Here is a 16,226-nt window from a genome sequence, read left to right on the forward strand (position 1 = left end):
TTTTGTGCCATTAAACCAGTCACACATGGATGCAAACACCTTTGCCTCTCCGTCACACTGAGACATATTAATGGCCAGTTTTATTTGTCAAGTCAAATCTTTGCAGAAAATCCACCTCCTTCACCAAAATGTCTGCTGTTCAACCAGTTTGAGATCCAAACACAGCTTTGTTTTAGGTTTGTTTTAAGTAAAGCACTTTAAATTGTTTTTGTACATGAAATGTGCTATACAAAAAACTCAGTGGAAAAAAGCAGCTTTGTGTCGATATGCAACACTATTACTGTAAAGTTTGATTTTGAATTTACAGTTTTCATCTTTTAGTATATCAAGAGGAAAATAATTGTAATTTTCTCATCTTGTTCTAGACAATCAACAACAAGAAAACAGAAATTTGTAGAGTGTTGGCTTTTTATTCTTCATAAGGGGTTGGAGGTCAGCTTGCATACATACACATAAAGTGTATGACTGAAACAAGGAACACAGAGTGTGTGCATGGAAGCTAGATTAATTTACATCACATGTAGGTCACATAAATAAAGTTATCATACAATAATGGGAATTACAATTATACACATCTGCACAGTGTGGATTTAAAATAAGAAAATCATTCACATCCTTCAGTGTAATGAGACATCAGATTAAAACATGTTCACCTTTCAGTCAAAATAAAAAAAAAAGATTTATGAAGCTGATGATCTTTACAATGATCATATTCTTGACTTTATTTTGGCTAATTATTTTTACAATAAATATAAACGTGACTACTTGTATCCAGGATTGCCAACAAGTCCTCATATTTGAATCTCATTAAGTTTTTCTGGCTAAAAAGTGACAATATTTTAACAGAATGAAACATCACAGTAGTCAGTGCCAACAGTGCTTAATGAGCTTCCTCAAAAACAAAATACATTTAACAAAAATGAAAGAAACGGAAACCTACAGTGTTATCAAAACGACTGAACAAAGGCACAAAAAAGAAAAAAAGGGGCGTGGCTTCTTCAGGAAAACCAGATTAGTAAACATCAACATAATCCAACAAAGCTTCATTAAAGATTACTTTAGATCAAATATTATTTAAATAGATCATGTGGCCAAGTGCTAAAGTTAAGGGTTCAGAACAAATGTCAATTTAATTCTGTCCTCAAATCACAGTCGAAAAATGCTCCCACTTTTACGAATCCATGTCGCTGTATAAACACATGATTTTGCTCTGTAGCCGTATTTATTCAGCATATTTATCCTTCAAAATAAAAGCAGCATCTTGATTATGTCTTGTTCTACTGGCTGTTCAATCAAACAAAGGAAAGGGAGGTTTCCCCACAGACTGGGCTGATGATCGTTCTCATATATAGGTGGTAGATAAACAGGTGAGGTCACTCAACTATGAACCATAGACGCAGTTAAAAGCTGAAGAAAACAGGAGCAGCAAGAATCTGTTATCAGTCACAAAAAGGAGCGTTGAACACGTTATTTAGCATCAAGCAATTTCAGGATTTGTGAACTCAAGAGGAAATGTGTTTTTCTGCTGTGAGACGCTGATGTTGATTTTAAGTGATCTCTAAATGTTTTTGCTGCCCTACAGCTTTGATGAACCTCCTGTTCTCCCAGACTTCCATTATTAAAAGGTTTCCTAAGCCTTCCATCTGAATCCTCGTGGTCTCACCTGAAGCGGTGAACATATGGCTGATCTATTTCCATGTAAAGGGTGTCGCTTACAGGCCAAAGACTCAGACCTCAGGATAAAAAGGAGGAAGTAACTGCAACACTGGAGTAAACACGACTTTTACTAGTGAGGCTGTGTTGACCAATAAAAAGGACTGTGATGGACGACCTAATGGTTAAAAAAAAAAAAAAAACACCAGGAAGGTCTGACCAGGATGACAGGTTAAAAGGCAGAGAGTGAAGACGTTTGGTCTTCAGAAAACAGATCACAGCCTGAGGATAGTTAATGCCGTCCACCAGAAAGTCTGGAATAAATACTGTTCTGGGTTCAGCACAACACACAAGACCAGGTGACAGTTGGACACGGGAATGCATCCGTCTTCTTCTCCAGGGTGCATGCAGGTTTCTCCACTCCGAGGAGACGGGAGCAACAGGGTGGGATGACGGGCCTTTTTTTTTTTTTTTTTTTTTTTTGTTAAATATTTTTCAGTCCACAATTTTTGGAGGGTGGAGAGAAGGATGCGGAGTCAGATCATGGATGGACAGGATGTTCCACATCAGGGAAGGAGGAGAATGGGAGTCAACACCGAGTCAGGTCCTTAATGCAGGAGGTGAGGGGGTTTATGGGAAGAGTGATTCAGCGCTACAAGAACAGGGGGAGACAAAGAAAAGAAACATTTAGATCAGCTTCACTTTCAAAAAAGTACAAGAAAATATGTACAAAATTTGATCAAAAGGATTCATCTAACGCAGAAGTCTGCAACCTGAGGCTCATTTATCCCTTTATTGTGGCTCTTTAGCTTTAATGAAAAATACTAACGATTGAATACATAATAGATTAGTTATTTAAGTTTTGGTATTTCTGCTTAGATTTTTAACATGTCAAACAAAAAAGTAGAAAAAGTTTAATTTACCGTCAGAATTTCTGTAAAAAATGTTCTTTATTTTTGTGTTTTTAATGTATAGTTAGTCAAATTAAAGTCTTCAAACAATGTTTTATTTTGGTAAGTTACACTAAAGTTTTGAAAAAATGCAGATTAAAATGACTGAAAATGATTTAAGGTTGTGTGTTTTTTGCCTCACATCTTAGAGAATTACATAAAAAGCTTTTTTTTATAAACAGATTCTACTAAAATGTTGTCCATATGAGGGGAAAAATGATGGTTAGAAACCAAAATCCTCATGATAAAAAACATATTTGACTGTCTTGCATTTTAAATCGAAGTAAAATGACCTTTTTTGAAACGGGGTGGGTTTTATTTTGAAAGGAACTAGTCTGTGATGCTATCAACAATAAAAGTAAAATAAGTTACAACTGTTTGATACATATAAAGATATAGACACTGTTGTAATCTAATTATTGTAATATTTAAGTTACATTTATAAAGTGAATTGACAAAAAAAGCATAATTATTGGGCATTTTTTCAACATTAAAGTGAGACTTTGAGAGTCATTGGGTTCTGGTCTGTAAGAAAATAGACCAAATGGCTCTTTTAGCGTTAAAAGTTGCAGACCCCTGATCTAATGAAACTATAAATAGTAAACTTACGACAAAAACAGATATTAAAAACAGGCTTTTTAGCGCCTGCGCGTCGACTTTAACTCTGAGCTCTGATTCCTGCACGCTGAAGCTCGGCTTTTACCGCTAGAAATGTTCACAAACTCTGGGTTCTGCTGCTCTGCGGTTTTATTAGGTCTACATACAGGCTCTCTATAAGCCCCCACATTCTTAAACGAGAGCGCTTGGGCTCCTGAACATTTTGAATTCCTCTGTGGAGCTGCAGACGCTGCCTGACTGCACACCGCCTGCGCAGACTGAGCCCTGTGGGAGACATGTTTTCTCCTAACAGAAACATCTACATGTGGCTGTCGATCATCTCCCCCCCATGCTGCAAAGGTGTTAGAATAAACTCGCAAAGCTTGGGAAGAGGTTAGATTAGCAGTGGAAGAGGTGGGCGCCACACGATTTGTGATGAAAGTGTCCTGACGGACCGGAAGCGAAGCCCTACGACTCGATTCGCCCTTTTTCAAATCCCTGCTGCTCCTCTGCCCAGCGGCCTCGCTGGCTGAAGAGCATGCGGAGCCTCTACGGGTCGAGGAGGACCCACAAACAGAAACGTCGCTGGTGCTATGGCTTCTAATGAAGGTGGCGTCTCGTGGGAGACCCCTCCCTCTGCGGCCGTCCGTCTGAGAGGACGTTTCAGAAGGAATGCGAGAAGAGGTTCTTACAGGACTCGAGTGGAGACTCCGCGTCAGAGACCGCAAGTGGTGAGTGGCGGAGGCGGGAACGCTGCTGCCCAGGACGGGGCTGGCCCTCGGGCTGCTCCTCAGCGGGGTGCGAGCGGGACTGTTCCGCGGGCTTCGGGGGGCCCGGCCCGATTTGTTGGCGAGCTCTTTGGCCCGGGAGCGGCGGGGACTGCTGTTCAGGCTGTGGGGAGACAGAGGCGCCTCCAGGTCCTCCAGGCGCTGAGTGAGAGCCAGCTTCTGCTGGATGGCCATGCGCAGGAGCGAATTCAGGGTCTTCTTCTCATCCTCTGCAGCTGCGAGCTGCCTCTGCATCTCATCCAGCTGAGTGACATACTGGTCACATCTGAAAAACGTCAATGTGCAACATGCATAAGCAGCCAGAAGCATGTTAACAACACTCAAAACTCATGCTCAATGTGGCTTATAGTCAGTTAGCATTTTATATGTAATCTTTAGTCTGTTATTGTAATCAAATAACAAATAGAAAATAAAGACAACATGTATTGTGGTGAAGTGCAGTACTCCAGCTCTCCACAGGGTGGCAGTGTGAACAAACTCTTTTACTAAGCAGTCATAATTCTCCTCCTGGAGCAGACAGATGACAGTCCTTGACCTCGTCTGGGCTCACATCCTTCTTAGATATTAAATGCCAGCTCAGAGGTGTCCCTACTGGAGGAGACTGATGCACATCGCTCCAAAAGTAACTTAGAAAAAAAAAAGAAATGGCAAAATGGTTTTCTTTTGGGTTTTTTTCCCTTATGGGACCTCTATCTAATATCTCACCCATTCTTGGAAAACTTTAACCTCCTGTTTCCTCAAACTGACATCGCCTGAGCAGACACATCTGTCCTTGTCTGCTCCCAGAGTCAGCACAGGGCAAAGCATGTGCCTTATAATCTTCACGTGAACCCGTGGATTGTCCAAATGCATAATGAGCAAAGTAAGCTTATTACATCAGTGAAAGCTGAACTACGAGGAGCGTTGCTAGAGAAGTGTTGAAACCAAAACTAAATGAAATTCATCTTTTCTTAAACAGGAGTTCCTACCGGCTGGCAAACATGACCCGCAGTGAGGAGAAGGTGGCGGCGTCCTCCTTCAGCGCCTTCAGCTCGTTCCGCAGCTTCATCATGGTCTCCGACACCATGCTCTTCTCTGTCTCATACTTGGTTTTTAGATTAGACAAAGCCAACTCAGCGGTCTGTAAAGGTAGAAAAACATCAGAGTTCAAGGCTCTAAACAGAAAATATTATTTATCTTCCAAATGAACAACTGAGAAAAAGAATATCCAGACTTCATCAAGTTTATGTCACAGTAGAACATCATTTTTCAACAGCAGAAACCAAATGCTTAAAGAAATGGATTCAGTCCTTCTTGCAGACACAATAATCAGAGCAGAAGATACTGTCCTCTCCATGTTAATACTGTAAACATGTTACATCAGAGCCATGGATTAGGAGGTCACACAGCTACAGGAATTAGACTCAAGAGACCGTCAACTAGATCACCTTGAGAGAGTGAGTGTGTGTAGTGTGACAGTTTGTGGTTCTTCAACTGGCCAGCATGAACTATTGACTGTATTTGGAACTCACGTTCATAATAGGAATTATCAGGAAGCAAAAATCCCTTCGACTTCCATTAAAAATAAACAGTTGTTCTTGATCATTTTCAGATTCTTCTGTAGTTATTCAAGTTTTAAGATCCCTCGATAAATGTGGTCTCACGTCGAATGTTTGACAGATTCATATGAACCCACTTTCAAGTGGCAGTGGGTGTGGCCTATCAACAAGCTTACTCGTGATTGGTGAGAGTGGCTGCTGTAGAAATGTTGACTTACACCGACCCAAAACAATCACTGCTTACTAGGGGTGTAATGGATCCCAGAACTCACGATTCGGATCGTGTCATGGTTTTAGGGTCACGGTTCGGATCATTTTTCAAATCAGTAAAAAGTAAAAAAAATACATCAGCAAAAAAAAACAAGATAAAAGCCTAAAATTATTTTTTGGAAAAGCTTCAAAACAAATATTTACTAATTGAGGCCTATTTATTAAAACATCTTTAAAACTTTGAACCCAAACAAAATGCTAAAACGTAATTTCTGATTACATTTACATGTCTTAGGACCAACTCTGCAAAAACTGAGAAAAGAATGCTTAAAAATAGTTTGGAAAATACCAAATCTATCTGGAGCACCCCTTAAAATGTTGACGTCCAAATTAAATTGCAAATAAATCAGTTAGAATTAAAATAAGTTTTTGATATGAATTATTTTATTGAACTCTGGGAACATTTCAATATTTTAAACAATTGTTCTCCGTAAAAGATGTTTATGATCCCTTTTGCTTGCCATACCATCGTCCCATGATTGGAGACTGAATTAACTTAATTTGACTGGAGCCAGAACTGAGTCACACTCACATGGTCCAGTTCTCATATACAGTCAATGGCGTGAAGTCATTTTGGTGTGGTTATAAAGACAAAAACATGCTCGTACTATCACACTGTTGGAATGTAGTGCGTGTGTGTGGTGGAACTTTGATTTTTGTAAACTCCCATTGAACAGTAGTGGTTGACACATTTATTATCACAGTGGAATTTTCATAAAGAATAGGCTCCGCCTCCATAACAAAAACAAGTTCTTCCTGTGATGCAAGGACGCTGGCTCCGCCTCCATCAATAAAAAGTTGTCCAGTTTACATCAGCAGGTATGCAAAAAAATGTGTTTCATAACTAAATAAAATTCGATTATATTGGAAAATTGAACTTTTATAAAAACTGATTGATTTATAATAAAATTAAAAAAAAAGAATGGAAACACGAACCTGAAAAAAATGAAGCCAATTTAGCATTTTGAAAGCGATACTAAGTAAGTAATCAGAGAATTACATTTGAGGAGAAGTGCTTTGAGCAAATTTAACTACATTTCACTGGCGTACAATAACTGTATTATAAGTAAATAGAATTACTCCTGCTTTCTGAGGTATTTTGATAAATTGAAACACTTCCTCGCTGAACTCTAAACAGTCGGCTAGAAGGTGACCGACCATCATGTTATGATGACTCATATGTAATAAAGCTCACTTCACTCTCAGTTTCCCTCAGGAAATTCCTCAAGAACATGAAGGGAGGTACAAAGTCTGAAACAACACTCTTATTTGTACAAACAAGAGAGGAATAAAGCAAACATGAAGCCTGAGATCTATGTAGTGTTAAAGTTCAACTGAGATTCTGGAAAAGAGGGGAAATGTTAAAAAATGAAGTCAAAAAATAAAATCATGGGAAAGATTTGGATGAGTTTTAACTTTCACTTCCCACATTTTTTCAAGCTGTTTGCAAATATGTTGAGTTAAAAGAGGAAGCTTTGAGTAGAAACGTCAGTTTTTTACATTTAGAACAGCTTAATCTTAACAATTTCAGCTATTTTTTATTTTATTTTTAATTGAAACAAGGACATTAGGAATATTTGAGTAGAATACTGAACTACTTGTATTTTTTTGAATAAAACTTAAAATGTTTAGGTCACAACTGGCCAACTTTGAATCTCAAGAGCTTCAACCCAGCCTGTTTTCCAGCTCTCCCTGGACTTGATGCTGACAACCTAAATCCAGTGAGTTCAGTCAATCAGGATGTGGAATCACTTAAGTCAGCTAATTAGCAGAAAGCTGGTCAGGGAGAGCTAGAAGATAAACAGGGCTGTGGCTCTGGAGAACCAGGGTTCTTGGTTTAGTGCATTAAAGTGAACTGATGCAGCATGATCTCTATCTATAACTTCTTCTGAAGAATTTTGAAAAAGAGGGCTTGAATGGAGCTATCTAAAGTAGCTTCAGTGCACAATGTTCCTGCCACCCGCCACGCCTTACCTGTTTGTTAGCTTTGAGGACAGTTCGCAGCGTCGCGATCTGTTCTTTCTTAGTGCTGAGAAGAGATTTGAGCTTCAAGACTTCCTCCAAGAGGCTTTCGGCGTCCCGCTCTGTCTCGCCGCTGCTGCTGAGCCCCGAGTAAGGCATGGCGCCCCGCTGCCGACACAAGTCCACGGCCACCTAAGAGACAACAATGATTTATTGTTCTCAGTTATTCAAACTGGTTTGAAAACATTCCAAACTGTTTGGTAATACTTGGTGAAATCGTGATTCTATTATTCCTGTATTTTAGACGACATGTCTGACTCTAAAGAATCGTACACGTTTGACCTCTGACGGTCTAATCCATTCCAAACCAGCACATGTGCACGTGGCGAGGCAGGCGAGGGATTTGTGCAGACAAGGCTGCAGCTTACAGGAGTCTAAGAGGAGCGTTGGGTTGGGAGAAAACTTTGTGAAGAAGGAATCTTGTTCCAGTCTCACAGACTGAGGGGATGGCTAATATGATTAGCTTAGAAATGTTCTAACTATTTTGAGTGAATGAGTGTTGTGAAAGGCGCCCATCGTACCCGCAGGTGTTTGATTTGGCAGCGGATGACGGCCACCAAGTTGCAAACGTTGGAGGGGTCCCTGAAGTCCAGGGTGGGGGATCCGGGGCAGGCGGGGTACTCCCCGCTGGCTCCGGCGCTGTCCATCTCTCCCATGAACTGCAGCGCCGCAGCCTTGGAGATGAACATGTCGTTGGCTCTTTGCTTCTTCTGGGCGGCGTGCTGCGGGTTGAAGTGGTGGGACCTCCGGGCGCTGCTCGCCCTGGCGCCGTCCCGGTAATAGTCCAGGGTGACGCGCTTGGGTGTCAGATTGTTGCACACGCAGATGTGGTGGTAGAGGTTGGACAGCTCTTCGGAGAAAGCCAGCAGCTCTTCCTGAGCGACGCTCAAGTGCCCCTCCGAATCCGTCGCCACTTTCCGCGTGGCTCCGATCTCTTTCTCAAGCTCGCTGATGCGCTCCTGGTCCTGCTTGCTCGACTTGATGCACTGGCGGATTTTGTCGGCCAGGTCCTGGGCCTCTCCCCGCCAGCGCTCCTTCTCCTGCTTGTATTTCTGCTCCAGGGTGCTGTAGCGAGCTCCCGCCTGAGACAGGTCATCCCGCAGCTTCAGGAGCTCCTCGTTAGCCGCGCGCATCCGCGCCTCCAGCACCTCCTTGCTCTTGGTGTCCACTTCATAGTCAAACGCCGCATTTCCATCACCACCACTTTCTTTCTCATTATCCCCACTCTTCTCCGTGTCCTGGTTTGGATGCTGACTACTCTGCACAGCATCCAGCTGTTGCATGAGCGAGCCGACCTTGTCTTGCTGCTGACTGAGAGCCTGTTTGGACATCATCAGCTGCATTTGAAGTTCTTCCACCTTGCTGGCCAAGCTGGATTTGTCTCGTTCAGCCTAAAAAATACAAACATACATAAAATCTCAGATTAGGGTTGGATGATGAGGCAAATAAGATAAAGTTGCCATTTGATTTCCAATCTAATTTCCCCCTCCTTCTAGTTTCTTGAACAAAAATAGCAAACATTTAAGAAAAAAATGCTATTACTTTAACATTTCTTTTGGAATTGTCCAGAACACTGGGGCTGGGTGGATTAAATCGATTACTCAATCTGAATCAATCCAAACTTTATAGATCAATAATTGATCCATAAAAGTAGAGATCGATCTAACACAGAATGCTAAAGTCTGCTAGGTTGAAGCTAACGTATAATGGGATTTCCCATATGACTGCTAATGCTAACGCTTGGTCCAAGTAACTATTTGTGGTCTAAAACAGTTTTTTAACTATGCTTTCGTCTTCTTCTGGAATAAAGTGTAATGCCATAGCGCCATCGCCACCTAGTGGCCAAACTGAAACGCCCTCAAGGAGAGGCAGAACAATTGTTGGAGCTTCTCCGTTTGAGAATATATGTAACTGTAACTGTAATTGAAGTGTGGATCGAAAGATCGAAAGAAAAAAATCAGAATCGAATAGAATCTGGAAATTATTGCAGATATCCAGCACTACAGAATACAAGGTGAAACTAATTACAAGATGTAAAAATGCCTGTAAAACAACGCAGCAGGTGTTTTGTGAGAGAGATGCTTCTCACCTTCGACAGTCCATGTGGGGTATTCAAACAAATTTTTCGTATTCCCAACAGCCTTTAATCAGATTCTGCACAGTGCGGTTTGTTGCTTCAAGTCTGAGGTTGCAAAACCCAATCAGTTCCATAAAACTGTAAACTGTTCCCGTTCTGGGAACAAGCTCCTCGTTGCTAGCTTCCATTTTAACGTCAGAGTGCAGCGATAAACGGACGAGCTAACCTTACTTCCAACAACAGAAGCCCAAGAAAGCAAAGTGCTGGGTAATTTTCCAAAAAAATACATTTTCTTAAACAACAACATTTAAATTTATCAATGAAATTGATTTATTGCTCAGCCTCATCTCAGATCAATCGATTTCTTTTCAAAGGAAGCTTCTAATTTTAGTTTTAAAAAAACAGAAAGCTGTTTGTAACGTAAATCTTTCCCTCACTCCTTTAACACTTCATACATTTTTTATGAAACCTCATTCAAAGTCCACACATCTGTTAAGTAGGAGCTTCCTAACCCAACCCCCCACCTTAAGTGTACCATAAATAATGTATCTTCATCAGACAAAGAGGACGAGTTCAGGGCATGCTGGGAGAAAAGCTGGTGAACTTGTGAGGACCCATCCTCAGTAACTCCAGTTGATAGATTATCCCACGTGTTAAACTCCAAGTTAACCAGGTTTGAAGAAAGTGATGGTTAACCTAAACTCTTTTAAAAGCATTTAAGGAATCGGATCTCATCTACTCCACTAAACTCTCCTCAATTACTCAGAAATGAGGATAGTTTGACGTAAAGGTCAGGTTTTCTTTTTGTTGACATTTCCTAGCCAACCATGTCAGGCGTGGACGTGTTTACCGTTAGCTAATAGTGGCCGCGGTGATGAAGACGTACCTGCAGGAGCTGCTGCTTCAGCTTCTGACTGTCAGAGAAGTGCAACTCGCTCAGCAGGTCAGACACAAGTCCCGAGGCCGGAGCCCGCAGGAACTTGTCGCTGTTGCGCGGAGTGGAGTAGCGGTGCGCCACGCCGTTGCTTTTGGATCCACCTGAGGGCGGAGCCGACACAGACCCGGAGCCGTGGTTATAGCCGCTGTCCTGGTTGTCTTCCTCGCCCCCCTGACCCTCCTCGTGGCTGTCGTCCAGATGGTCCAAGTGGAGCTCCAGGTTCCCCACGGAGTCGAAGGGGTTCAAGGTCAAGGCGGAGAGCTCCCGGCGCAGGCTGTTCTTCTGCTCCCTCTCCTCTTTCAGAGCATCCAGGGCTTCCTCCAGCTGTCTCTCCGCGATCTCCCTCAGCCTGGCCGCCTCGTCGAGCTGACCCCGCAAGTCCTCCTGCTCCTCGTTCTTGTGGGTCAGCTCCAGCTTTATGGACTCAAATTCAACCTGAAGGCACAACAGGAGGAGAATCATATTTTGATCTATTTTCAAAGCTTTTCATTGTGATTTTGCTGTTTTTAGCCAAAATAAAAAAAAAAACTTGTCGTTAACTAAGACATTGTTTATGCAGAGCAGTGGTGGTTTATTAGAAATTCACCTCTGAGTTGTGGGTGGGACTTCTGGAGCAGAGAAAGCCTGCCATCACTTCCTGTTATCCATCTTTTTACACTCTCTCCAGCTAGCTTAAAGCCCCCAAACACCTCCAACCTTACATTAACGGTGCAAATAAAAAGGCGAGCAATATTGGAGCTATGCAGCCGTACAGTTTACATCCAGATACCAGCTCAGATGAAGAAAACAAAGACGTTCATGGATCTATTTGTCTGCAAGTGGATGTATCAGATTGGAGCAGAGCAGGGAGCTTGTTCCCAGCTGAATGAATTTCTACATCACAAGCTTTTTCAAACTGCATTTCTTCATCTGTTCCTGATTTCTCCTCAAATTGAAAAATGAATATTCAGACATGTATCTTTAATCCTAATTTTCTTTAGATACAGTTGCAAGAGAAACTAATAATGCCACCCTGCTACGACTTTTCTAATACTTCAATGGACAACATTTTAGAACCAGGTAGCTACTTTTATCTCTCCGAAAAACTGTTTTTTTTATTTGTTCACACATTTATAATCATTCCACAAATGTACAACTTGCAGTTAATGAGGTTGGACATAACTGACCTGGTTTTCCTTAAGCACAGACACCTGCTTCTGCAGAGAGATGTTCTCCTCCTCCAGCTCACTGTTGTCCTGCAGCTGCCGCAGCTCGCGTACTTTATACTCCTTTATTTCATCTCTCAGATGGCCTTTCTCTGCTTCCAGGCACTCACACTCCTTCAGAAAAAAGCACATCAACAATTTTGAGATTACAATTTTCTGTTATTTCTTGAGGAAAACTATAAGTGACTATAAGAAAGAATTCCCAAATGAACTTTACCTTCTTCAGTTGGGTGGAGAGAACCCCCAATCGTTCGATTTCTGCGTGGGTGTTGCTCAAAGCGAGACGCGTTTGTTTGAGCTCTGCCTGAACTTCCTCCATGCGGGTTGCCATGGCAGCCTCTTTACTCGCAGTCTCCTGCAGGAGGTTTTCCTCCCGGCACTCTCCATCGGCAGCTGCGCGCTTCTGGCTGCTCACAGAATCTGCGAAAGCCTTTACACAGACAAACAGTAATGAGTGGGAAAGAACAGCATGTGGTATCCACAAAGAAAAGGCGTGTAAACACTTGAATTGTGGACTTTAAAAGTCACTGAAAGAAGAGTTTTTATAGAGTAGGGGAAATTTGACTCTTAAGTGGCAGCCGACGTCTGAAACCTGGTATGAGGCGGAAAGCTGAGTAAGAGGATCTTTAGGAAAAACAGTCTTTTCCAAAATGTTTCTCACTCTGCACATCTCCCAGGCAGCAGTATCACACTTTTTTCCACAGAAATCTGGCATGTATTTTGCATCTGTTACCGTTTCAAACACGCTGAGATCCATTTCTGAAAATGTTGATGCAATGAGCTCAATTTCAGAACAATCCGCACTCAGTTTTGTTTAAATCTGCCCAAGTACAGGGGGGTGTTAATCCAAGAAATGGGATCTAAGCTGATGGAAAAAAATTGAGGCATGAATCCATTTTGGCTCCATCAAAATAGATGGAGTAAAAATAATAAATAAAAAAATCAGTGCACCAAATGGTCCTTTCTTTAAAGACTATATTCAGAATTTCTGCTAAATTAAAAGAATGCCTGCATGAAGGATTACCTTCTTAAACTCCTAATCTGAATAAATTGTGTTTTTAACATTCTCTCATGATGGGTGACATATATTAACATTAAGCTCAAAATTGCATTTCAGAGTGTTTCTGTATTCAAATCATTGTAAATCAGGGGGAGACCAAAACATATATAATTTTTGCTTTTTTTTTCATTTTGGCTAAAAACAGCAGCTCTGCACGCTTTTACAACGGATCAAAAGATGATTGGTGTGGAACTTGAAACACTTTTAGCTGTAAAGTTCTTTCAAATCTTGATGCAAATGGCTTAGGTAGAGACTTTAAATAAGCCTTATATGATTTTTGCCTCTCTTTCAGGGTTCCTACAAGTTTTTTCAAGTTAAATTTAAGACCTTTTATGACCATGTACATCAAAAATTAAGACGAATTTGCCCGCCTATTTCCCATTTTATTCATTTATTCCTATTTTTTTTTTTTCACCGTCGCTTCTAGTGTTGTTGTTTGTGGTCTGTGCCTAAATAATTTGGTCCATAACAATTGGTTCTGCTGCTGTTTATTTACATTTTATCAAAGTAATTATCGTGAAAATGATGGAGAAGTTTTTTAAGGCTCAGATATCAAAATTCAAGACTTTTTAAGGATTTATTTCCAAATTCATAAATTCAGTGCTTTTAAGACTTTTTGAGACCCCGCAGGAACCCTGTCTATGCAATTATTCAATGTCCTTTTCACCAATTATTTTCTTTTAATTGTACAAAATAATCAAATCAAATTTCTACCAACCTTGTCGCCCCACAAAAGCAAAAACATGGCTTTTGTGTCTGTCTAAATTTTAACCCCATGATGACTTTTTTAATAAATATGTAACAAACAACTTCTGCTCCAAATGCAATTGTCATTGCTGGAAATAAATTCAGGTGTCAAGGGGTTTAAAAATGGCTTAAAACTAAACTTTACCTGAAAAATCTAAACACTGCAGACAAGTGGTTCATTTTGCCACAAGCTTCACAAAATTATGAAGCACATTAAATAAAACAAACGACAGAAAGGTGCCGATTTTTTCATCTTTTTACCTCAAATGCCTAATATTATAGTCTTGATTATTTTAGGTAAATTTCAGTTTTTCCTCAGTGATTTACTACGAAAGTCTAAAGTTAAAAAAATGTGTAGGATGGTAAAAACTTGCCAACATTAAAACTAACAAATAGAATGTCTAAGAAAGCCTTTAGAAGGTCAAACGCCTGATATTAAAAGCTATAGGAAAAACCTTGTGTATATCACAAAGCTCAAAACTGATAAGTTTGAACATAGCTGTCAATGCCGAGGCAGAATTCAGAATGATTAAAATGCAAATACAGTAATTACAGTCAAATTCGTGTCACCCATCAGACGCAAATTCAGAGAGGCAACGATACCTGCATTCGTTCTAAAATGGGAACAACCGTTAATCGTTACGTTTCCTCACTTTTACAGACTAGTTTATTACAATATCTTGAAAAAAAAAAGGTTAGTCTTAAATCAAATTGGCACCAACAAAGTAGTTGCTATAACACTCCACAGAACTAGAAATTGACAAACTATTACACAAACTCTGTATTCATAAGCAGAAAGACTAAGTTGCTCCTACCTCTCTGAGCTGCTGTAGCTCCAGCTTCAGGGTTTCATGCTCTTCTTCCAGCTGACTGTGTTTCTTCTTGAGGGCAGCACTTTCCTCCAGCATTGCCAGGCCATAGCGTGCAGCCTGGAGTTTTTCCTCTGTGGCCTCCTGGAGCTCAAGCGTCAACCGCATCACCTCCGACTCCAAGTCCCTGCTCCCCATGTCTTCCTCCTCTTCCTCCTCAACTGCAGCTCCTGCCTGGTCGTCAGCCTCAAGCATCTTTGCTTGACGTCCCACGAGTCTTCCAACCTTTTGAGTTCACTCCTCCGCCCTCATCGTCCCTCACTGTAAATGTAAAAAAAGTGGTTTGATTATAGAAATATGGGTGTTTGATACTTTTGTCATAATTAGGTTTGTTTAAATGGCACCATTAGTACAGCCATTATTACAATGGGGTGAAAGACTAAAATCAAGCAGCTTCATTTTGATCTCCAAAGTATGCACTCAGTCTGTGAAGCAAGCCAGGGAACGGCTTGAATGTCAAATCTGCCTGCATCTGTTCGATTTCCTTCACAAGTATTTACAGGGTGGGGCTGATTCTCCCCCCATCCACACGTGCTGTCCCCTTTTGTCCGAAAATGGACACAAGTAGCCGGTTGTTTGGTATCAAGTGATGTAGCTAGCTTCCAGAGAGCATCTGCTTTCTGTCGAGTTCTCAAACCAGCTGTCAGCTACAAAATATACAGCCCGTGCTGCCAAAGTTAACAGCTGATCAAGAAAACAAGTCCTAGCTCTGTAACAGGGACACACAAATCGAAATGTCATTAGATAGGAAACCAGACACGATCTTACAGCTAGCATCATTAGCTTACCTAAACGTTCACGTATAAACTGAAACCGAGGACACTACTCACTTACCCGCTATATAATTTTAAATATTAAGCAGTCATTCTCTTTGTTTTGTAGTTTAGCTCAGGTATATAACTCGGGCCTCTCCGGTTCAAATTCGGTCGGACAAGCTAGGTAGCTCGACTCCCAGCCATCATCATTCAGTCAACCAGCGCACTCACCCTGCGCTACAGCTGCGATCTCGCGGATGGAAGCGGCTTCCCGATTCCTGTCAAACGTTAAACGTCGCTCCTCCTTCAAGACACTCGGCGGACGTCTAATCGCCTCAGTAAACCAATGGTGCCAGAACAGGTTAACGGTCAGCCTCCCACCCGCTTCTCCAGTTTCACAGCGGGTCGAGTGTCAAATGCGCGCCGAAAATCTGAAGACACAACGGCGCCCTCTAGACGTACGTCGCGGAATAGCAAGCAACAATAGTGACATTTCTACTCTCTTCTCTTGTGTTTGTTGTTTAATATTTTATTAAATAAATGTCATCACGCGTCAATAACAAGATTTATGAACGACTTTTGTGCCTTTAAATAAAAACAATAAATTAGAAATGCTTAAAACAAATTTTCAAAACAACAACTCTACATTTTCATTTTTTATATTAAATACATTTTAGAATGCGCCAATAACAATATGCAAACGACTTTAATACAAATGCTATGACTTTTAATACAATAAAATATATTTTAAAAAATAC

General features: G+C 41.0%; 1 protein-coding gene across 2 annotated transcripts; it reads right to left on the reverse strand.

Annotated features, from left to right (window-relative positions):
- Window positions 1–390: 390 nt before the first annotated feature.
- On the reverse strand, window positions 391–15,934 carry zgc:162200 (uncharacterized protein LOC558638 homolog). 2 transcript variants are annotated; one of them, XM_024293659.2, is made up of 10 exons: window positions 15,700–15,934; window positions 14,660–14,974; window positions 12,255–12,467; window positions 11,999–12,151; window positions 10,782–11,267; window positions 8,340–9,209; window positions 7,771–7,950; window positions 4,957–5,108; window positions 3,893–4,253; window positions 391–2,305 (listed from the first exon to the last, which is right to left on the reverse strand). In XM_024293659.2, the coding sequence occupies exons 2-10, from the start codon at window positions 14,906–14,908 to the stop codon at window positions 2,300–2,302; spliced, it is 2,670 nt and encodes an 889-aa protein (XP_024149427.1). In that variant the 5' UTR covers window positions 14,909–14,974; window positions 15,700–15,934; the 3' UTR covers window positions 391–2,299. The 2 variants fall into 2 exon arrangements, with proteins under 2 accessions (XP_024149427.1, XP_024149428.1); XM_024293660.1 differs by lacking the exon at window positions 15,700–15,934 and adding an exon at window positions 15,548–15,691.
- Between the last annotated feature and the right edge of the window lie 292 nt (window positions 15,935–16,226).

The sequence above is a fragment of the Oryzias melastigma genome, linkage group LG7, assembly GCF_002922805.2.
Source record: "Oryzias melastigma strain HK-1 linkage group LG7, ASM292280v2, whole genome shotgun sequence".
Lineage (NCBI taxonomy): Eukaryota > Metazoa > Chordata > Actinopteri > Beloniformes > Adrianichthyidae > Oryzias > Oryzias melastigma.

Excerpts from the sequence above, each read along its gene's own strand:
- zgc:162200 (XM_024293659.2), bottom strand. The coding sequence starts at position 14,908 with ATGCTTGAGGCTGACGACCAGGCAGGAGCTGCAGTTGAGGAGGAAGAG. Across the intron at positions 7,951-8,339 it reads GCCAAATCAAACACCTGCGG|GTGGCCGTGGACTTGTGTCG; the intron begins GTACGATGGGCG and ends GTTGTCTCTTAG. Across the intron at positions 5,109-7,770 it reads TCCTCAAAGCTAACAAACAG|ACCGCTGAGTTGGCTTTGTC; the intron begins GTAAGGCGTGGC and ends CTACCTTTACAG.